This window comes from Falco biarmicus, chromosome 2 (assembly GCF_023638135.1).
Source record: "Falco biarmicus isolate bFalBia1 chromosome 2, bFalBia1.pri, whole genome shotgun sequence".
NCBI classification, from domain to species: Eukaryota; Metazoa; Chordata; class Aves; order Falconiformes; family Falconidae; genus Falco; species Falco biarmicus.
Window position 1 is genome coordinate 75,020,442 of NC_079289.1, and position 24,470 is coordinate 75,044,911.

General features: G+C 36.9%; 1 protein-coding gene across 17 annotated transcripts in view; it reads right to left on the reverse strand.

Annotated features, from left to right (window-relative positions):
• Nucleotides 1-612: 612 nt before the first annotated feature.
• SYNJ1 (synaptojanin 1) overlaps nt 613-24,470 on the reverse strand; it is a 68,784-nt gene continuing 44,926 nt past the window's right edge. For 2 of the 17 annotated variants that reach the window (XM_056327357.1, XM_056327356.1), the window contains 11 exons: nt 23,744-23,906; nt 21,520-21,726; nt 20,393-20,521; nt 19,732-19,770; nt 14,729-14,776; nt 13,017-13,055; nt 12,852-12,922; nt 9,172-9,280; nt 8,607-8,735; nt 7,681-7,901; nt 613-3,251 (listed from right to left, as the gene is read on the reverse strand). In XM_056327357.1, coding sequence (XP_056183332.1) covers nt 2,397-3,251; nt 7,681-7,901; nt 8,607-8,735; nt 9,172-9,280; nt 12,852-12,922; nt 13,017-13,055; nt 14,729-14,776; nt 19,732-19,770; nt 20,393-20,521; nt 21,520-21,726; nt 23,744-23,906 — 2,010 coding nt within the window. In that variant the 3' untranslated portion in view covers nt 613-2,396. Of the gene's footprint in view, nt 3,252-5,358; nt 5,383-7,680; nt 7,902-8,606; nt 8,736-9,171; nt 9,281-12,851; nt 12,923-13,016; nt 13,056-14,728; nt 14,777-19,731; nt 19,771-20,392; nt 20,522-21,519; nt 21,727-23,743; nt 23,907-24,470 lie in introns of all 17 variants that reach the window. The other 15 variants (XM_056327372.1, XM_056327367.1, XM_056327369.1 and 12 more) reach the window with 11 other exon arrangements.

Sequence of the window (24,470 nt, forward strand, 5' to 3'; positions counted from 1 at the left end):
TGTCATGGGAGACGCTTAAAGAGCCCGCGCCCCCCATTGCGCCCAGCGGTGCCGCGGCACGGCGCGCCCCGGGACAGCACCCGCGGCACAAAGAGAGGAAAAGCGCGTTTCTCGAGGACAGGTCTGTTTATTTCACGAATACACGGCCGCCCGCCGCAGGGTCGGCAGGGCACGCTGCCCGCCGCGGCGGCGGCACAGCGCGGCGCCGGGAGGTGACAGCCACGAGCAGCGTGTCGCAAGCGGGGGCGCCCCGGCCGGCAGGGCCACGGCCACAGCGGTCGCCAGGATGCGTTGAGCGTCTCAGTTATGATTCTTAAGTCTTTTCAGAGCTTCTGCTAGTCGTTGCTTCCGTCAATACACGTTACAGCGATTAGCTATACATATATACATATGTGGGCTTGGAGCATCTCTTGCCATCTTTGCAGTACTCGGCTGTCCATCTCCGTAATCCTGTAAGGTGCAGGAGTGCTGCCTACCAGGTACACTTTAGACAGTAGGTTTTAGTCACTGTAATTAAATATTCAACAAAGAACATATTTATCATGTAACTCCCACTAGCAAAAAGTGTGTCCCCTCCCCAATTGTTTTGCTAATGTAAGAATATACCAAAACACCGATCACACAGATGTTTATAGCAACAGTTTAAACCAAGGTCAATCACACACCAGAGGACAAAGCGCATAGTACCACTGCTGCGTAACATGTACAAGTACTGCTGAATGACGGGAACGGAAAAAAGCACAATAGAAAACTCACTATCATCACTCCTCTATCCAACTGCAGCTCATGGCTATGCATATACTGCTTTAAAGGAAGAGTGAATTATTTCGTAAATAATGTTTTGATAGCATTTGAGAATTTAAAAAAAAAACAACCTAGTACTGTCATCGTGTATTTTGCTACTATAAATATAATGCTAGTAGTATGTTGTGTTTCAGTCCCTGGTTCTGCAGAACCAGTACGGTTTGTTTGCAAGTAAGCCAGTGCGTGTAGGCGTGGATTTGCAGTCCCCCAAGAGACGACAATGTGACACCTTCAGCTCCGGATAAAAGCACGAAGCTGCGGATACCAGTTATGGCCTAAGACACTGTGAGGAGAACTGCAGGGTTTTGTAGCATATGTAAGTGAAGCTAAGGAAATCAGTTATTTTAAATTGCCTCAAGATAACAGCATACCATATTTTAGGTAATTTCACATGAGCTTTAGAAAATCATAAAAGCACAGAGTTGCGTTTTTATAGCATAATATGGAGAACTGCGACTTAGCCTTCACTAGCCTCAAAGCAGCACCAGCACCTCTGGGCAAGGACACTTACTTCGCTTTAACTGCAGAAGTGACAGAATGATATTATTCAGCTCAGAGACTTACTGCTCTCCTGTTGCAAAGTACAATTTTAAAGAATACAGCAGTAAGTCTGGTAGATGGGGATGGTAGCAAACAGACAGCCCCATCACATAAGATGACCTTCTCCTTCTCTGATGTTGCAACACAGCTGCTGGTTCTTTCGCTCAGACCTTTCTGGAGGACGAGAAAGCTCTTCTAAGAGGGCAAAAGAGGAGGGACAAGCCAACTCCACCATGTTGTCTGCAACTGGAAAAGACTGGCTTGTATCTCAAAACCCAAGGGGAATTTTTTTCCAGAGGTTGAGGAGAAAATTGTTGTATCAGTTGTTTACAATTTGTTGAAGAAGGTATCTTTAAAATAGTGATGAATAAATGGATGATATGGAACAATTACTCTGAAGTAATGATAGTGAGTATATGTCACAATAAGATTTAATAGCTGAAATGTACTGACACAGAAGATTAAAGTGAAATATTGAATATATTAATATGCAAAGTTTTGTTTCTATTTTGAAATTAGACCATTTTTGTTGTGCCTCAAGTTCAAATATACGCCTTACAAATATCCATAGCCTCTTATAAATTAAACAACTTCTAAACAATACTTGTCAACATTCAAATCTCAAACTTTGGCAGCTCTTTGGTAAATACTTATAAATATCAATTAACAAAACAGTAAAAAGGGAGTGGGGAGGCTACCAGCAGGGAGCCTCTTCTTTTGAAATTCCACAAAGGGGAATCGAAATGAGAGAGCTCCCTAAGCAAAAACTATATCCAAGATTGGTATATTTTAATGAGATTAGTAGTTCATCCTTCTTTTCTCTGTCTATGCAAATACTATTACATCGGGATTTTATTAAATTTCAGACAATTTTTTGTGCTCTACCATATATACATATCCAAAATTTACACACAAACAATAGTGGCTGTTTATGAATAGTTAAGTTTCAGTGCATTTGACAATTAATTATTGCACACAGAATAATCTCAAATGCCCAATTATTCTACTGGATAAATGTATCAACAAATATAACCTCTTATATTTTTTAACACCTATCTTTCTGTAAAATCTTGTGTTGGTGACACCTTAGGTGCCGAAGAAGTGAAAGGATCTGCGGGGGATCTGTTGCTGGTTAGTCGTGACGGTATAGGAGGTGCAGGTAGTCTTCTTGCTGGCATTGTATAGAAGCAATCGGTAGAACTTTTACTCCAGTCATCATCAAAGTTGAAGTCTGAACCAAGAAAAGTATTTTGTTCAGTGCCCAGCAACTCTGGAGATCCAGCTGACTTCCTGGAACTGATTCGCTTAAGATCTGGAACACTGTTAGATGGCTTTAGCTTTATGTTGAAATTTTCCTCATCATCATCAAACGTTACCCATCCTTTTGGCTGTACATTTTTTACCATGAGAGATTTACTTCGCAAGCAAAAAGTGTTTTCAGATGCAATGACAGAAAATGCAGGCTTGCTTGTATTACAGCTGGGGGGATTTAGAGAAGGGAAAGGATTGCAAGCAGCACGTCCTTCTAGTAAACGTGAAGTTATTTCAGACTCTCGTGTTTCTGTTCTAAATGGGTTTCCAGCAGTAGGAGTTCTTTCAGTGAACGGATTTGTGCAGTTCAGTCCAGTAGTAAATGGATTTGGAGAGCTACGCTTATGTTCCTGGGATATGTTAAAGGTTGGAATAGGAGGTGTTGCTGGCATGCAATTTACAGGATTCAAAATATCAGCATCTCTTTGTGTTGTGGAAGGCAACTGCATCAACTCCTTTTGGTTCAAAGTGGGAACAGGTGATGTTTGAACAGACGTCTGCATCTTTGACACAAGCAGCTTAAACGACAAATCTTCAAAAGGGTCACTATTTAACTGTGTTTCAAGTTTAGAGCCGTACGTTCCATTTGTTTTGATCTGGAAAGAAAACAAGGTGCTTAGTAATCACATGGCTGGCTGTTTTAAATTATCACTAACTCCCCATTTCTCACTCTTCTATGAGAAGAAAAGAAGCTCTTGGGGGCTTAAACGGAAACTTCCATACAATTTGGTTGTAACTTGCACAATGCACTTGTAGTGGAATTATTGCTTCTTTTCTGAAAAACAGTAACTCTTAACCCCTTCTCTGAAGAAGGGCCTACTAGTCGTTAAACACCATTTCCCCCCCTTGTCGGTCGATGCAGCTTGAATTCCCTTCATGCAGGTCAGAATCCTAGCCAAAAGCACTAGTGGACATTGTGTAAGACCACCTTTAAGAAACTTGGGAAGTGACATTGTATTCTAAACAAGTGATAACCCAGCACAAATATGAAATAAAAAGCTCTAGGTTTGACTGTTTGAGAGTTTATAACACTGATGTTACAAGCAATCTTTAAGCATCACAATGGAAGGAAAAATTAGTGTTATTAGTATATGCACTTCAGATATTTCCATGTAGACATATGCATCTGTAGGCATCTCCAGTGCTTCTTGACAGGTGAAGGTATGATCACCAGTTTGTAATATTTTAAAATGGCAAGTTATCATTGTTTAGAATAATACCAAATGGAGAAGACAGATTTTTTTTCCACAGAACTTCTCATCTTTTAAAAACAAAATATTCCGTCTCTTATAAATTTCTTCAAACAGCAATGCAACTTTTATACCTTGTAACAGCTGTCCAAAAAGGTTAAATATCTACCTTTGTTCAAGTCATCACACTGACAGAACAGAGTTTGGAGCTTCTGCTTATTAAATGAATGCAAAGAATTAAGCTTAACTTAAGACAGCTTCTGTGAATTAAATTTCACAAACAAGGTGATGTGTTAAAAGGAAAAATTTAATATACCCAAATAGTTTGGATCTTTAGCATAAAAATTCTGTTAACTAATGTTTTGTTGAACTAGGATGCTAACTAAAACTATCAACTACAATGTGACATTATTACAGCTTAACCTCAGTCTTTAAACATCTTGGTTTTACCGCACTGATTGTGAATATTTTGAAGCCTAAGCATCTATGCAGAATTAGTCTACAGGCTTCAGAGACTCTCAGGAATAGAATAGTAAGAATATCGTACATTTTCCCCAGTGAATCCAGCATAGCAATTTCTTTTTAAAAATTACAGTTGTAGCTTGAATTGGTTGGTAGGAGAAACAAAGTATGCTGGCAACAATGTATTTGCTCTTCTGGTGGTTTTTTCAACCAACAGTATCAGTTACATGCATCCCTGGTACTGCTACCTCAGAGTGTTTCTAAAATAGATGAGGCCTAATGCTACCAAACTATAAATAGAGTAGTTCAATATTGGTATTTTTATATGTATATAGTAAGTGTTTTGGAAAACAATATTAAAACAAAGGCACCAAGTGACTGAGTGGGGAAATGTGAATAACTGAACTGTAGAAAGAATATAAATCATATGCAGCTTGGCACCAGCTGGTTAAGTCCTGTGTTCGTTAACCAAGTAATCAAAAACTACAAGATCCCAAAGATATTATGAATCCCAATTGCTCTTTATCATAAGTTAAAAATTTCTCAGAATAATTCTGGAACCAAATGCTTTTAAAATTGTAACAAACAGTAGCATGTTTTGCTTTGAGTAATATTAAGTTCTCCGTTCTTTGAGAAATGTGAAATACGAGTTTTACTTTTTTTACTTTGAAAAAATTTTGGCAGTGCAATTGCATCAGGATTTATTTGTATTAAAGAGAAACATTAACTCCAACACCTACTAATTTTTTTCCAAATAGACTGAGACCAGGAGATTCAGCAGTGACTAAGCAACATACGTGAGGTTCCAATTGTTTCATAAAAGATGATGAAGCAAAATATTTGCTATGGTGCTAATAAATACAGTTAACAGTATCAATTCCAATTGCATTATCAAAGGAAAAAGCAAACTATGGTATGACAGTCAATTCATTAACGTGGACAGGTGATTTTTAATGTGGATGAAACTGCAGATGTATGAAAACAAGATTCATACATCTTTTCTGCTTAAATAGATGGAGACCACATACAAGATTGGTAAATAGTCAGATACCTGTTACCCTGATGGTTGCTCCTGCTTGTGAAAGAACAGACATCAAAGGAAAGAAAATTAGGAAGAAAATCCAAGTAACAAAGCAACCTCATGTTAAAAATACTTTTAAGTTTTCATAAAACTGTTTTTTGAGATATGAATACAAACAAAAAATATTTATTACATGCTATACTAAACTGTAAATTTCTGTTGTATTCTGAGACTTGCAAATGTAAAAAAACCCAGCTCAAGCCAATTCTGTTATTTTCACGCAGACATTCATTGTGCAGCTGATTGTGCTATTTTTTGAGGACCAGTTATAGACAGTCTAATTCTAACCATCCATTACCATGAAAAGCACTATAGCCCTCATTCTGGGAACTGTGTTGGTATAATCACTCATCTATAGTAACAGCTTTTCAAGCTGAAAAAAACCGTAAGACTTCTCATTCAATCAAAAACCAAACTCTCCCTAATTTATAATAAATAAAATCTATTTACAATAACTAATTTTCTTCCTTAATGTATTGCTTGGTAATCTATAGAGTCCTGAATATTCACACTGTATAAAAGCAATTATTTATAAAAGGAGATATTTAGGCTCTTAAATACACAATCAAGCTTTGAATCAAAGGATGGGCTTGGAATCCACTACCTCTCAAAAGACTTTGGATTTATTTAAAGATCTTTCATTAGAAAACTTCATATTTACAAATGATAATCAGGAAAGGAAATAAACATAATTTAAGTTTAAAAAAAAGAAAGAAAAAGAAAAGGGAAATAAAAAAATCTAAGTTGGAGACAACAAATGAAGCTCAAAGTGGGCCTTCCTTGTGATTGCGCAGCCTGCATTTATCAAAGAGAAAATTAGTCTAGAATAGTCTTACACTATAACTTAAACTCAGATAGTTGGATATTGTTAACAATATAGCCACAGCATTACACAGCTCAAAAACCTGTTTACAGTGTTCTTAAGCATATTTTTTATTGCTGTGTATACACACAGGTAAACATAACTTTCATAACAATTTTGAAAGAACTGCTTGCACCTCTTTCAAAGAATGATTAGTGGTAAAACTACATTTAGAAGGTGTGAGGCTCTCAAAAGTGACACAATGCAATCTGTTTCTGTTCACAAAATTGGTACCTTCTCAAGTACCTTATGCCTCCATGTATATTCTCTGCTGGCAACACTTCATACTTCACAACAAACTACAAAAAGTCCTGATATTCTATCTGCAAATATCCTCCATTTTTTGGCCTAAGCTTCCAAAATGAAAAAAAGCTAACAGGCAGAGAGAGAAGTTCAGCAGAAAGAAAGGAAGAACATTTAAAGATTTTTTCAATTCAAACTCAAAATCAACTCCCTGAGGACTGCATTTGGCCCCTTCATTGTGGTACAAACTAGGTATTAACTAACTCCTTTAGTGAAAGTGGGCTTCAGATGTGGAGATAAAGTAAAATCTAAAATACTGATGAGAGTTTAGGTAGTCATAAATAGCCACAGCTAGGTTTATGTTTAAAAAAAAAAAAAAAAACACCAAAAAACAAAAGCACAAATTTACTCTTGGTAAGAAGTAGGCACAAATCCATTGCTTCAATAAATTTATGCTTTTATTCACATAGTGTGTTATCTGGCCTAGCATCTGAGGCTGTAAAAACTAAAAGCACTGGCCTTTAATGAAGAAGTTTAGCCTTATGTATATATAAACAACACTGAAAATCTATTTCTGCATTTTTAAGCAGCAGTAAGAAACTATGGCTTATCCTAGAAAAGGTGGGGTTTTTTTAAATAACACTAAATCGTCCCACAGATAAGTTTTATATGTTTCTGTATTTTAATTGACATTGCGGAATGGGAAGAAATGTATTTCTATTGAGTATCTTATCAGTATCATCTTCCTGCAATGAATAATCATCAACATAAAGCACCACATCATGCAATCTATAAAGATTTATAATCAAAACCTGCGTTAGCTAGTTAACATACAGTTGTCATGCATGTGTCATTATAAAATTAAATTTCTTAGACTGAGTATTTTTCCATTCAAAGTCGTCAAACAGCAGCATAATTTTAAGAACAAGCTGTCCATAAGTTGTAAGTCTGTCATAAGAAATCTTAAGTTAAACATTTAGTATTTAAGATGTTATTTACTCATGGACAATACATAAGCAATTAAGTATTATACTACTAGAGCCTGATAATCTTTGAATCCAATCTTTTGACCTTTATTTTTGTTTCTTTGCTTGCTCTAGGAGTTTCTCACAAATCTACAGCATTCAGTTCAAGCTGTGTTAATTTACATAATGAAAACACATGTATACAAGGGTTTTTTTGCTTACCTGCTGCTGTGAAGGAGCTGAATCAGAAGGCAAACTGTGAGATGATCGGCTGCGAGGAGGTGGTTGTGGGGGTTCCAGACTTGGTGGGGCACTTGTCTGAGATGGATGCGATGCCACAGGTATCAGAGGCTCCTGCATCCTTAGCACAGGTGGTGGCTGAGTGGTAGGCTGAGCAGGTCCAGCAGCCTGAGGCTTTAGTGGTTCAGGAAGCAATGGTGAGCCTGCAAGTATATTTGGGGTGTTTTTCATTGCAAAGAACCGAACAGAAATCTTAAGAATAGCATGAAGGAGAACATGTGGCTATGGAAGCAGCAGACAGAACTGCAGAACGGGCTGTAAGAACAGCAAGTGATCATGGCAACTAGATTAGAAATCATCAAAAGCTCAGCATATCTGCATTAAAAATTATTACTATAGATACAAAATAGAGAATCAGAACTCATGTCATTCTTAAATGTACTTGTCCTGGTTTCAGCTGCGATGGAGTTAATTATCTTCTCAGGAGCTAGTGCGGTGCTGTGTTTTGGCTTTGGTGTAAGACTTTGGCTTTGGTGTGAGATGTAAGTTTCTCAGGCCATGTTAGCGAAAAGGCTGGAGGGGCACAAGCAATCAGGAGAGGACACAGCCAGGGCAGCTGACCCGAACTAGCCAGAGGTATTCCATGCCGTGGGATGCCATGCCTGGTATATCTACCTGCGGAGTGGCCGGGGTGGGCAGGTCATTGCTGGGGGACTGGCTGGGCATCGGTTGGTGGGCGGTGAGCATTGTGCACCGCATGTTCTTTTCTTCCTTTCCCTCTGGATTTTATTCTTTCCCTCCCCCCTTTTCATTACAACTGTTACTGTCATCGTTGTTATTATTGTTTTTTCATTTTTATTCTATTTCAGTTATTAAATTGTTCTTCTCAACCCTCGAGTTTTACATACCTTTCCACTTCTCCTCCCCCTCCCTCTGGGTGAGAGGGGAGTGAGCGAGCTGATGCGTGGTGCCAGGTTGCCGGCCAGGGTTAAACCACAACAGTTCTTCAGTTGTATTTAAAAGTATTTTGGAAGTCACTGTTATAAATGCATACTTTGATATTAATACAACTTTAAAAACCCTTTAAGTTTAGGAAGTGGCTTTGAGAGTCAAACATAAACACTATTCCAGGTATTATGATTACAGAGCAACCAGTGCAGAGAATGGTCCAGTGATCAACACACATGACAGGACACACCAATATGCTCACACCAAACCACAGCAATCTGATCGAAGTTTCTCTTGAAAAGATGAAATCTATGGGTCCAGAACTCACCTGACTGCTGCCTATTATCTGATAAGGGTTTACAATACTTGTGGATGATTAGCAGAAACTGCCAAATGTTACTATGTTCAAGAATCTTAATTTCTATAGAGAAAAACAAAGACATCTGCTGAAAACAGATGTTGAAAAGCATTCAAACCAGAGCTTGTACTTTTTAACTTTATATTTAACTTCTAAAGTAAACTTACCCCTTGGTGGTTCAGCTGGTTTGGTCTGAGGTTCAGGAGCTGGTCTTCCCCCAGAGGGACGGACATGGCTTTGTGGTGCACTAATAACTCCAGCTCGAGGTGGAACAGTCTGCCATAATAATTGGTAAAAAGAAAGTATTTTAGTTCTACTTTGGATCTGTAGCCATCTACTGCTGAACGATTCAGGATAATTAGGACTCTGTGAAAAATAAATTATTTGATAAGAGTTGCTGAATAAACTTCTTACACTCAAACAAAAGCAAATAATATATTCTCAAAACATTATGAGCGTTCAATTCAAAGCAAAGGATATTTACAAGTCTTCAACTTTATATAAATATTTACCTGTGCAGCAATGCTAGAAACCCTTATTAGTTTGCTAGTATTAATAAGTTAATTCTACCTAAGTCTGTAAATTGTTGTAAGCAACAAAACCAACAGTAACTAATCTATTTGGAGATCTTGTAAGGTCACATTGACAACCCACCGTCAATGCAGATTGTAGACGCCATCTACTTTTTAGGCTATAATTACAGCCTGCCATTTGCAAATAGTAGTTACAGTCAATTTTATATAGTGGAAGTCCAAGATATGCATAAAAAAAATGGTTAGTTCTTTTTTCTGAAACTTATGTTTGCTAACTGTAAGGCAGTTACTCCTGTTCCTCAGCAAACAGTATTAATGAAACATACATTTGGCCTCATTTGAAGGCTGGAGTCTTCCCAAACTTGTTGGAATAGAAGTTAATATGCTGGGAACAGAAATGCTCTCATAAAACAAAATCTAAAAGTCTACATCATTATTTACAGAGAAATATGAAAATTATTCCAGATTATAACTGAAGCCAAGTGTATTACAAGCACCACACTTGAAAGGTGAATGTAAAACATTAGAATAAAAATGCTAGATTTCAGAGGGGGGGGGGGTGTGGGAAGATCATGAGGCAAGACAGTTTGTAAGATTTGTTTCCTCTAAAATTTTGTGTACTTTGTATATTCTGACAAAATCTTAGTAACAGTACATGTTCTAGAAATGGTTTTCGCAGCAAACCCTGTTACACAACTCTCTAAACAAACATGATTTAAAAACAAGCAAAGAAAATTCACTACTACAAAACAAGTATCATCCTTGATCTTACATTTACTAAATGTATGCACTGTACTTCCAAGCCTTTGTATAACATCTGATTCATTATGCTTGGCTGAGTCCATTTAACAACTTTCTAAATGCTTTAAACTACCTAACCTCTGAAATATTTGTCTTCCTTTTAGTTGCCAAGATGCATGTTATCATTTTTTTGAATACTCTGAAAGTAGGCAGAAGGATGATTGGATTAAATGCCAAAGCACATTTTAAAAAACATACATCAAAAAGGAACAGAAAAGAAACAGAAAGGCAGTCTGAAATATCCCTCAGGACCACAGGGTGGGAAGCTGCTGTCCCCGGTCCTGGAGTCCTTGCCATGAAATGCTGCCCAAAAAATACCTGGGGGAAAGGAAGGAAGCCACGTCAACTAGGAATCCAAACAAGGACTGAGATAAGGCTTGAAAAGTCAGGCAGATCTTAAGGTGTTTGTTCATACCTTCTAGTACATTTGTTTGGTTGGTTTGTTGTGGGGGGGTTTGTTTGGTTGGTTGGTTTGGTTTGCTTGGGTTTTTAAAAAAAAAAATCTCAATGTTTGCAAAAGAAGAGATGCAGTCAGCTTTGTCTATTAAATTATGTTGGTGACTGCAGCACCATGGCTCTTCCTAGAACCTGGCAAGAAGCTCTAATTGCAATCCAGCCTGGGTGTTGAGAAGCATAGCACAAGAGAACAGTACTACATTTTTTTTCTGCCTTGACAATAGGAACAAAAATTCTTGCACTTATGTTAATTCCAAGATATTGGTAGAGTCTCTTCTGTACACCAGATTTTTTTTGTTGTTGTTGAATTATTTGGATTTAGAAACTGCAAATCCTGTGCTGGCCCTAGATTAAAAAAAAAAAAAAAAAAAAGAGGCACATGGTGATAAATTAGTGCGTTATCTCCTGTGTATACCAGGTTTTCTTTACCCAAATTTTAGAAGAGGGCATTTTACATTTCTGGGAAAACAACAAAAAGTGCAAAGATCAAGAACTGTTCACTGTGAGAATCAACCTCTTTGAGAAAAATGAATTAGCAAAAAGCGATTTCACTGGTGGCTTTCAACAGTCATTTTCAGTGGTTTCAATGCTGTACAAGAGTACAATAGAAATGGCAATACCAGTAAGCTACAGCTCCTTTAAGTTCTACAAGAACACTGATATCTCTGCACAGCTGGCAGCGTTCTTCTGTTCCCTGCACATTTAAAAGGTAGAAAAGGACTCTACAACCTTTTCTAAAACAAATTTACATGGATTTAACTTAAACTCTTGTGATTAGTTGCATCTTTATTTTAATGGCTTCTTCACTCTCTCTCTCATCCCTGACAACTGGTCTATCACTTTACCTGAAGGAAAGATAAAGAATTAAAGAAAGGGTGTTGTATTTGTAGATAGGTGAAAAGCCTCATCAGTGTCCATCCCACTGACATTTATGGAAACAGAATGCTTTTTTAGCCTTACTAAAGACTCATATGTGTGCTCTCTCTCCTGTCAGTGTCATTGTGAACATTATCCCAATGAGAAGAACAAAATGCCTTAGGGAAGGAAAACAAAAGTTCTCTAATGACCAAGAAACTGGTAGGAAAGAGCCAACTTTTGCTGCTTTTTAGTCTATAAAACATCTAGGTATAAAGACGTATGATCTAAGTCAAAGAGCCTGGAACCACCACAACAGAGGAAACAAAGTAAGCACAAACACTGTGGCTGATGTAGATATAGAAAAAAAAGTCCTTCAAGCTGCTGCAAAAATTCTATCTGCAATACCGTGCAGTTCTAAAGAATTATCAACAAACAATACCATTTCTTAGTAATTCTTTAAGAAGACCTGTAGCTATTAAAACACTTTCTCCTTCCCTAACACAAGGTTCCTACTTGCTGCTGTGAAGAGAACTAAGGCAGATGTCTTCCACTGCTTGATTTCTTGCTTGTAGTGAAGCATTCAAGCGCCCATAATTCCTTCATTCACTTACTTCAGTTCCACAAATAAAAGAATGAAATGCAGTACTAATGTTTGTTGAATGTTTTGTCAAAAGTCAAATGTTTCATTTTTACCTGAAGACCTTCATCAAAATTAATTTTTACAAGGCACAAAATTTCATTATACATTAAGCAATCAGCAATATAATACATCAACTGCCTATAGAATACATTAGCCGCCTGCAAGCAATTAACTGCCATCAGGATATACATCTCAGCATCAGCACAGATGATACAATTTATCATACCAGATCAGCAACGTAGTCAACAGGAACACACAATACAAAGAATAACTTTGCACTTTGCAGTTATTTGAAAGTGGATGTAAAATGCAGTATTATTTGGGAGCCTATGACATGACTGCATAGAGTGCAAAACAATAAAGTCATGTCCAGTACATATATTCTAGAGTATTTTTAGTCAAAAGAAAAGAACTGCTGAGGGAATTAACTCATATAAGCTGTAAAATGACTAGTCAATTTCACAGTTCTCTTACATCTGTTATGACTTACAAAACCCCACTGCCAGCATCATAAACTGTAGAAACCTAGGGGGGAATTATTTTAAGACAGAATACCTACCGGTCTGGTTGCACCATATCCAGCAGTTCCTGCACTTGAAATTCCAGTTGAAGGTGGAGGCTGATTCCGAACTGGAACAGATATCAGAGATTGCTGACTTAGAACATATTTCAAAATCAACTTCTTTCTGTATTATAATTAGTACAAAGCATGTCTTTCTATTACCTAAGTTATCTTTTCTTTGTGTTCCAGGACTTTTTTGTGCTTTGAAGCATGGAAAAAAATTAGATTATCTTTGTTAGATAAGCTAAAAACAGGTATCATATGGCAACAGTACATTATCACTAATGGAAATGGGAGCAAAAAGACATTAGTGATTTTTTTTTTTAAAGCTGTTACATACTAAAGTCTATCCATCAACTAAGCTGTTACTCTAGCACACTCTTAACCCCCAGCACACGTGAAGTAATTTGACCCTTTTAATTACAAATTAAGTCAAATCACCTCCTATTTGTTGCAAGCAAAAGACACCCACTTGTACAGGTACCCTGTGTTCTCAATGGTGCTAGAAGTAGTTGTTTTCTTTTGTAGTATATTCTGCCAATATTCTAGCAGCAGTCTTTAAAACAAAAAGAACTTATGTAACATGCTGATTCAAAAAATCATGCGATCAGAAGAGCATCTGTAGTTACACATGGTTCAGCAATCTACAGGGTCTACACCAAACTTCCTGAACCTACTCTCTTTGTTTACGGGATAAATATATTACAGCACCAACCTCACCATTTACATGCTGATGCTAATGACAACCTTGTATGCAACATTCAAGTTGTGAAGTGCAAGATATGAAAAAATTACCTTTACCTCAGACAAGTGCACAATTTCTAACAGGCAAAGAGGTTTAGGATTCTGGCTTGTGTTTCTGTTGCCTATTTCCCAGGAAGGTAAAATCACCATGTCAGTTACAGTAACTGGAAGGAATACTCTGTGGTACATAAGACAGTTTATCAAATCGGCTTCCAGTTGTCAGACAACCCTGCTTTCTTAGAATCAGTTAGAATGGGTTTCTGGGTACAGTTCTCAGTAATGCAACTTGTACCCTGAGCAACCTGGCACCAGTTTACCCTGTTCTGAGCAGGAGGTTGGGCTAGATAACCACCAGAGGTCCCTTCCAACCTGAACTATTCTATGCATATAGTGATTTTGCCAATTTAAAAAAATGAACCAGTGATATAGCCAAAATTAATTGCAGTATACAGGAGGACATCTTGATCGTGACTGTATTAGGACTTCTATAGCTGTACCTGTATTTGCTACAAAGGGACACATTCCTGAGGGTATAGGAAGAAACCCAAAAACTTGACTCTGCTGGCACTGCTAAAACGGGACCCATTCAGCACTATACAAACATACTCCAGCTAGAGTAATGCAAGAGAAATGCTTTTCATAAATGTATGTCACACATATAGGCATCAGAACCAAAATATCTACACTGTGCTATCTGGAAAGAGACAAAATATTAATTTACAGGCTAAATTAGCTAAATGGAAGTTTCTCTCCCCAAAATATATGAACATATGTTGTTCTTCGTGAAAAATTAGGCTTCCTAGATTCCTTATTAGTTACAGGTATAGTATTTCTCTAGCAATCAGTCAGCTATAACTTATTTTGAGAGCCAGCCTTGAAAGCATTCTTCTTGATTAGTACATTCTAAATTTTCACTTCATTTTTCATAATGAAGACTGCCTTCTATAACAATTCACACCACTGAAAAACAGGAAGCAACTTGGCTGTCTGAAAACTATGTTACATAAAAGAAGAAAGATCCTACACAATAAAAACCTTCATGAAACCACCTTTAGTATCACAAGGGAAATAACATTGCTCAGGTATTAAATTAGAAATCCGTTTCTAGAATACAAAAATTGTTATGTTACCTTCTACTTCTCTCCTAGCTACCCCAGGACTGGGAGGAGCTCCAAGACCTTTTCAGAGAAAGAAGAGAAGCTGTACATTGCATAAGAAAAGCAGTAGATTGAGAAAGTAAAACCAGAAAGAACACTGCCACAAGACAGCTTTACATAATGTAAAAATGGCCTTGCTAGATTATAGTTACTTGTAGGAGATAACTGTTTGTAATGGCATGGGGAAACCAGACTGATACAAATTAGAGATCAGCAAGTACGATCATGTTTAGAAACATGCTATTATTTCAATTTTACATTACAGTTGAAAGAGAATTTAATTTCTTCAGTATTCACTCTCCACAAACTTTTGTCAATTCAGAATGGTATTAAATGTCAGTCTTGAAACTCTCCTAAAGCAGAGCACATACCTACACTCAAACACTTGAAAATAAACAGGTACATCATCAGTTACATCTTGCTACATTAAGCCCGCTTCCTGCAATTTAGGAGAATACTATGTAGTATGTTTCTGTCAAGACTACATTTGAATAAGCAATTTTATGGAAGAAATAAGTTTCCCACTTTATATAATGCATTGTATCCTACAGATTTGTATCATTAAGTTATCTCCAAGCAGCACTCTGTACTTGGGAAAGCTGTATCACCTGGTGCATAATAGATGTTACAGTTCAGATTGAGAGAAAGAAGATTTTCAATCATGCATAACCATGCTGAATCATTTTATTTCTGCAATATGATCAAGCATATACTGGGTCCATAAAATTGTATGGTAAAAACATGGCAGGACATAGATGACACTAGATGGTATGCAAGGAGAAATCCTTAAGGCATGCGCATAGGAAAAAGTAACAGTAATATCTGGCAACTCTGGAGTGGCTCAAGTATAGAGGAAGGAAAGGGAGCCAGTGTTCATGAAGCCTACCTTAAAAGCAACTTTTGCCTTAGCGATGACACAGCCTCATGCTTTCTCATCATGTGCCAATGTGTGGTATCTGCTCAGGAGTTCTCTATGATCTGGAAAGAGTGCTGTGAATTTTGTCAGATATGGGTGGAGGTGTCACTCAGAGTAGGAAGAGTGAAGACTGCAGATGAGGCTGGTATGTGATTATTTCCAGAGATGTCAGCTCTCTGGTTTTGCTGAACATCTGGTTCAAAGATGTTAAATACTAGCATATGTCATATATTCTGGGTGAATTCTGGGCTCTGCCAAGTAACATTAGATTTCCATTGCAAAAGTTCCTGACAGTGAACTTCTCCGTAAGAGAAGCAGCACTGAGGAGCGGTGAACAGAGAGCGTTTGTAAGGAGGACAGCACTGCCTGAGAACATTTTGTTGCTTTCAGGTACTAGCTCTGCCCTTATCCTATGTAACCCAGAGGAATCCTGGGGGGAGAAAAGAAAGTGGTAATCCATAGGCTATGAGAAGCCTACCTGCTAACTGGAAGAAAATAAAGGGAGATGGAGAGCAGCCCAGCAGAGTACAGGACACAACTCTGAACCCTCTGTGGTATACAGAGACATAAAGCTAAATTCAAATTAGAGTATTAACGGAAATGGACACAATAAAACCTCTCCAAGAGCAGGGAACCAGCATGTTCATTTCACAGATCTTCTGTAATTTCCTCTCCCAAAGCTCAACTCAGTCCATACTTTGAATAGGTATTTTCAGGATGCTCTTGTTAAGCAAATCTTGGTTTATGCAAGATGATTAATAAAGTAAACTCCTTTCCAGAGAAGGAAGGCAGAGAACCTCTTTGACCAATATATTCCTATAGTGGTGCACCACACGTAGAAAGTCTTCTACCCATAAGGATTTTAAAAGATTTTGCAAATGTAAAAATATTCATTATATGGAAGAGAAAGGGCATAAAGGTCAAATATCCCAATTTTCACTTAGTAATAATACTCTTCAACAGTGATAAAGCAAAATTTTGGTGCTGTGATAATGTAATCACAATTGGCATTATAGTAAGATTTTAATCTCACATTTTTTGGTATCATTTTAAACTGTTACTGTAGTCTGTATATAGCTTGGATTCTTTATTGCAGTTTTAAACAGTATTTTGCAAGTAAAGTTATCAAATATTTGTTTTAAATAGTATTTTCAGGAAAGGGGTTGGATTTACACAGAAACAACCCGTAATTTATGCCCTGACATCTTTTAGACAGAACTGCATGTTTTGCAAAGATTACATTTACACATTAGCTCAACGGAAAATAAAACAACCCCTACGTTTCACAACGTAAAATGTGCATATATGTGCATGCGCGCGTGTGTGTGTATATATATGAAATCTAGGCCATTTGTCTGCATTTGAACTATGCTTTTACTATCTTAGCATTAAGGCTTCTTGTCTCCTCCATTACTGAACATTCCATCTTCAGCAAGAAAAGAAGAAAGGTGCTCTTCCCCATATTTAAAAAAACAAAACAACAAAAAAAGTTTTTTTCAAAATGACTGCCATATCCTAAGGCACCCAAACAATCTGAACTCTGCTCTGAAAAAAAAAAAACCAAACACCCAGCTACAGGGGAAAAAGATGTTGAATGGTTCTTGCAAGGCTAAGTTTAATGAGTGACTGTCAATATCAGTGTACATCAATAAGTACTTGCTGCTTGGGTGCATGTATTTTCATAGCTTAACGTACTTGCATTTTTTTAATGTCCACTTTATTACTGTATTTTCTAGGTTTATTTTTTTAATTTGGAGGATAATCACATGAAAATGTAATGCATTTTATCCAAATTATTGTATATACTGAAAATACTGTCCATTCTCTCAATCTTAACCCCATTTTAACAGTTTAAACCAATGATAAAAGACAACTATAAGCTTTTCATGCATTAATCAGGAAAAGTCTGACTAATACTATTAAGGAGAAAAAAACCCAAAATTTTATTTTAAAAACTTCAAGTAATTGAAAATTATCAGCCTTCATAACTTTTCATGTTCTGTAAGAATTTACCCTGTAATTTATTTCAAAAAATCTTGGGTGACCAGAGTGCGACTATAAATATCTGAGACCTTATTAAAACCTCAGTGCAACTCTTTTGTATTAGCAGGCAAAAACTCTACACTTTGCAAACCCCTGCAATGAGTACATAGCTTTGTTTCCTTGTATTCTAAGTTACTTCTGATGTAAAATATGACCAGACTCTCAAAAAAACCCAATTTAGATGCCTAAATCCCGTCCCATTTCAAAGCATATTGAGCCATTTGAATAAATGTTATGGGCATTGAAGGGAGTGAAGCACTCCAGGGCAAAAAGGTTAAAACACATGAGCAAAAAACCACTGCTAATGCACAATTTTAAAGATATGATCAATATCACTTTGTATGTGCTACAGAAGTCTAAAACCAAAGTTTGATAACACTTATACAGTACACAGGGATATCTTCTCAGTGCTTTAGAAGCCTCATTCAAGGTAGGAGAAACAGACACCATTTCCCCAAGCACAGTAACACACTGACATTTATACTGCTTCCAGTCCTGTGCTAGCTTGCTCACAGCTGAGCTCAGGTACCACTGAAAAACAAAGTATTATGTCTTATAAGTGTGTGCCATGAGTGGAAAATGAAGAGGACAGAAAAAGTGGGATGAGCATTAGGTCAGGATAATAGATGAAAGAAAACAAAACACAATCTCTTTTAAAAGATTGCATAAAAAGCAAGCTTTATGCAAGTTACAATTCTTTATGGAAAGCTATGCTGGGAAAGAGGGTAAAAAAAGAAGGCTAGTCTTTGCACAATTGAGACAAAACTAGGCAAACAGGATTGTGTCAGTGCACACAAAACTATAGGACTGAAGTAGTACAATGTATTAAATCTCACGTATGTTGCACATTAAGTATAAATTGGCTATTTTCTAAGCCTTTGGCATTACCTCCTCCCTCTCTCCACCTGATGTCAGAATAAGTTAGCTGATACTTATACATTACGCAATATAGTTTACTTATTTTCTGAGATTGCTCAAAGCTTTTGAATTATTTTCTCAAAAATCTCTCTTTCCTACCAACTGAGTGGCAGTGTCTGAAAAGCCATTAAGAAAGTATTTCAGAGCCACTAAGTATTCTCACTCTATCCCATGTATTAATGAGTTGATTTAAGTCCAGGCAGGACAGCTCATCTATGAAACATGTGACAAAGGACAAAGATTAGTTTCAAGAAGCAGCACTTCTGAGAACATGTGAGTTGTTATTACATGCAAAACCAGATCAAGCTGCAAAAAATGAAACTAGCCTGAAGGGTTGGATAAGGCCCTCAGCATTACCAAAGGGGAAGGAATTAGGGGAGAATTATTTCAGGATTTTGTTACTTTGTAAAGACCTGTAGCTCTCGAGTGCCTTCAAAGTAACTGAATAAATTCCTTTGCTAAGTTTGTGTTTCTGAAGTACACTTACACATTGATTCCGAGAACTATGGAGGGTGTTTCATGTCTCTGGGAAGGGCTTGGGAGCACATTTCAGACTTGGAAAGAGAAAATAAACTACCCATATGTTAGTGTTCAGCTTAGAGACAAATACAGCTCAGTGATTTGGAGCTCTGTGTTAACTGGTGATCATCCAGGGGAAACTGGGCCAGATCAGCAGTCGTTTCAACTTGAACAATTAATTAATGGATAATCACTGCAAGTAGCTGCAATCACAATCCATTTTACAATGCTCCTTTTCATGGCCTGTGAGGAAAAAAGCTAGCCTTTTCACAACTAAAGACAAGTTTCTGCTTTCACACAACAGTTAGCTGGGTGTATTTTGACCAGGACAAAGTAATAAAAACCTGGAACAACTTTAATCTTTCTGACTATATTGTACCAACTTCTGGATAAATATTTTTTCACTAAAAAGTCAAATGTAATTCAGAGGGGGATAGAAACCCAGAGAAAGAAATTACATTGACATTCAAAAATTACCCAGTTTTATACCTTTGGACATCATCATGTTAAGTACTGTCACAACAGACCACCATAGTAGTTTTGCTATGTAGTCATATCCGAAAACAATTAAAATCATTACCTCCAAATTCCTTTCTAGCAGGTGCAGGACTCCTACCGCCTTACAGTATTTAAGAAATGAGTGCAGCAATAATGAAAAATATCAGTACAGTAAAGAGGGAAGAAAAAGAATGAGAAAGTTAAAAATGACAAGGGTCAGTTTGTTATTAACTACGTTGCCCATATGCTTCTGAACATCCAGTTTCTTTTAGTGCTCAATTGCTTACATTTTCAGATGATCAAGATGAACTCTACATTAAGAACATGGACATGGCAAAATGCATACATACTGATGCCAAAATTAAAGGAATATAAAACCAATGAATGCACAAGATTATTTACATTTTATTTTAAAAATTAAGATGCTACAAAAATGAAAATGTTGAGTAAATACTGCTGTAGGAAGCCCACATATTTAAACTGTAAAAATAAGTTTATAAAAACTTTAAAACTTCTTCACTAGGCAAAGACAATAATATTTAAATGGTACTGGAAAATGCTGTTATTTCCCATGCCATTATTGATATTAAATGTACCAACTAAATACTTCAGTGAAAAAACGGTATGTTCCACTGAGCCCCAAACCAACAATATAACATGTAGTTTGGGTGCAGACTTCAAAGTTCATCCCACAGACTTGAAACAAAATATTCCTGATCACCTGATATAAGTCACCGCATTACCTGATGGTGGAGGTGGCCTCTGTGGAGGAGCAGGGCGTGCAGGGGGAGCAACAGGGCGAGGTGGTGGAGGACGCTTAGGCTCCAAGCTCTGCGAAGACTCTTTCTGCTGGGTACCAAGCTGCAATTCAGCTGAAGAACATGACAGAAAACAATGCAAAAATTAATCACTTGTACATTCTAATCACTGTAAAGATTTTCTAATAGAAAGTTATTTTCACAGAGAGAACATTCCGTTCCCAGCCCTGGCAACAAAGATACAGAAGTTTTTGAGAGAGGGAAAACAAGAGAAATAAACCAATGGTGAAAATAAGCAGATCGCCTAAAACAAGATTTTTGTTTTACGTGCTTTTATCAGTATATGCTTTTCATGGAATCCTGAACATTCTTACAAATTGCAGAGTTCCAAATTTGTATTTCGGCCCTTATCTGTGAACTAAGTGCTCTGGAAAGAATGTTACAAGGAGAATGCGGAAGGCATTTTAGCAGTCTTTGCAAAATTACTCCAAAGTATATTGAAAGGAAGTGTTCTAAAAGCCATTCCAAACACTGTAATTCTGAATGTCCACTTTGTTGCTAAAATAAAGCTGTGTTTAAACAGAAGCTTTCATATTATACACCCACTTCACAAATCTATTGATTACAACTTACATATTTCAGCTGACAGGAGCATTACTTGAAATGGGCTGTATTTGAAGAATATGACTAAAGTGACCTAGGATTATACTGACACATTGCAACAGAATTTTTGAACAGAGGTTTCAAACTAATCAACTTAGAAAGCCTATCAATCACATAACTTTTTGAGATGCCACTTTCATGATGAAATGCTAAAGAACTAAAGCAAGTTAGGTAGCTTACAGCAGCATAGATCAGTGGATGGTGTACCAAATTAAGACTCAGGAAACAAAGCTCTTCCACTGCCCATTAGGAAAACAGAGACACAAAGAATGAGGTGATTTACCCAAGGCCACTTATGTGTAAAATGCTAGATGATATCAAGACCAGCCTCTTATATTAACCTAAAGACACTAATAAAAATAATCTATAAGCTTGTATTTTACCACTGGGCTATACAGCTGCCAAATTGCATAGTAGTAATACAGGCAGTCAAGCAATGTAATACACACTGTGTGTGGAAACAGGTGGTCCAGGAGTTTTTGCTGGTGCTCGGCTCGGTCTCACTGGGAGCGTAGGTCCATCTGACAGCGTAGGGGATTGACAAGGACTGGAACGTGGTGAAGAGCCTGGGGAGGTTCCAAGACCAGAGCTTGAAGTTGGCTGTAGATGCTGAGGAAGGATTTCTTCTACTTCGGCACTGTAGTCATCAATGTCTCCTAAATAACAAACCCCACCCCAAAAAAGAAAAAGCATGTAAAATAAAGGGAACAATAATTACTGAAAGTGGAGAAATTATAAACTGATTCTGGGCATGGGATTTTCTGCCAAAAGCCCTCAAGTTCCAAGGAATTAGCTCAACAACCAAAGTACGATTCTTGCATCATAAAATCAAACATGAAGAACACGTGTGTACTCAAACCAGTTGAAAATACTCCAGATGCACAGTATCTATTACAGGTAATTATAATAATGTGGCAACTGTAACGTTGCTTAATTTAAGAAACAATTAGCTTTACCAAGAATTACCTTTGCAGAAATTATTTTCCTGGTTTGCAACAGATGGCAAGCTTCACTTACCATTCTTCAGAAGGCTGGGCAGGGGATTTCAAGATACCTGCTATTTGTAATACCTTCTGTTTGAAAAGGTGGAATGATGTTTAAAAAAAAAGGTTCAATATGGATGTGTCTTTGAAAAGTAAACTGTCAATTTCTGATATTGGTATGTTAATATTAAAAATGCCAAAAATAGATAAATATCCCACCACAGTCCAGTAAGATCATAGTGATCCTTTCTTCCATAAGTTCTAGGCTTCTCTCTCTTCAGCTACAGGAACTAGGTTCCAGCTTTAACTCTGCACTGCTTGGCAATAAAGAGTAACAAGGCTCCTAATTACATACTAGCTCCTCATTTAAGAGTCTTGTGGGATTTGAGATCTCACACTTTAAAGGAATCATACCATTTTACATAGGATTATTAATAAAAAAACCCAATCATACAGGCATCTAAACTCTTAAGAGTCCTGTTTCCTACCTGCATTGCAAACAGATGAAGTATCTTATGACACAGACTAATGCAAATTCCAACTTTTCACACAGGTTTCCCATATCTGTACCCTTACCAACACGTATATTCCTTTAAGAAATACCTATACAAAAAAACCTTACTCTACTCTTGCAAGTACATCCCTTTTCTTGAAACTTTTGCAACATAATGCTTGCCACTAAGAAGCTTGGATAGAAATTCAAAGCAAATAAGCTACTTAAACATGGAATAAATCAATATAGACACACTGACTAAATCTAGAAAGTATATCTGTTCAAAAATTTAAAAAAACACACCCTGTAAAATACATATGGAAATGCAATACGCACAGGAAGTGTAAGTAGGTAAGAGGTGTGTGCGCTTTTTTGCTGCTGTTCAAAAACCAGCTATTTTACTGGCCAAGAAGCCAAAAGTACGTCTACATTTTTTAATGTAGAAAAGAAAGTGAAGCAGACCTTTCATAAAAATTAATTGATTAAAAAATAAGCTTTAACAAAGCACATAGATTAGAAAAATGTAAGTAAAGTAAAGCAAAAATGCAGAGGCACAATTGCTGCAACAGTGATATTCAGCAACTTGAGGATTCTGCTAGAAAAGTATGACATGAAAAGATAAAAAACCTTCAGGGAAAAAACAAAACCAGCAAAACCCAGGGAACCAGAGAACAGCAACTCATCAATGCCAAAGATCAGCCTGTTCCAAGGAGCAACAGAGGCTGAAGGTTTCCTTGCCTGACTCATATTTGCCTGCCTGTCAAAGGCGCAACATGTGTCTTCTTGGGGGTGGTAAACATATCAATGCTTAGCATGGGAGCTCATTAGTCCTACTAATCTATTATGTGTATTGGCAAAAAAATAATTGTTTTGCACTCTGAACTTGTGTGTATCCTGCTTATAGAGTGTCTCCATGAACAGTAGAAGCTGCCTGAATAAACTGACCCTGAGATGGTAGGTCACGTGATAAAGTGAAAAGAATAAAAAGAATGTCAGCAAATGAGTAAAACCTAGAGATACAGTGCAAACTGACATTGCTCAACAAATTCTCAAGATACTGTTGGAAATAATGAGATTTCTAATTTATGTGGTTCAGATAGGCAGAAGCTTGTTAAAGTACCGATATATGCATTAAATCAACCACATTATTTAGAACTATAAGCATTTAAAAATGAAGAATGTTTTACTTCAACAAACCTTCCATATCATAGTCTGCAGTAACCTCAGCATCTTCACAAAGCAGAGTGGAACTTGTCGATGAAGGCAGCCCAATGTTAATCTTCTCTAGATTCATCTCATCTTCCAAACTTCTGATCCAATCTGGATTTTTCAAGCTTATGTTTATAACCCTTCCTAGCAGCTGAATTGCCAAAAAGGTATGCAAAAAACAGAAATTGGTAAGAGTAGAAACATCAAAGTTCAGCACTCCAGATTTAAAAAGAAAAAAAATAATTACTGAAAATACCACAAATAAGATTATCAGAATTTCTGGGACTAAATAGTAACAGTAACAGGTCACAAAAATAATTATGTTTTCACTTCATCTTGGTAATTAAGTACATTTATGTAGTTTGAACTGTTAATTACAACTATTTTGTACTTTTCTAAAAAAAAAAGTAACCACTTGTCTCACAAGATTTTCCTTTTCAGTTAACACAAAAGCTTCTGGTTTCTTTATTCCAATAGAAACACTATTCTTTGTAAAGAAAAACAGACTTGCTTATAAACTACATTAGTGAAGTTATTTTTGGAGACTGATAAAACTGAAGGCTGCAAACTGACACATGACACTGAGCTCCTATCCTGCATGGACTGTCAGTGAAGCTCTCAGGAGATGCAGGGATCCATCTGCAAACATCTCATTACAGAATCTAAGTCTTAACAGGAACATAGACCAGGAAAAAAATTGAATATGAAAATTAAT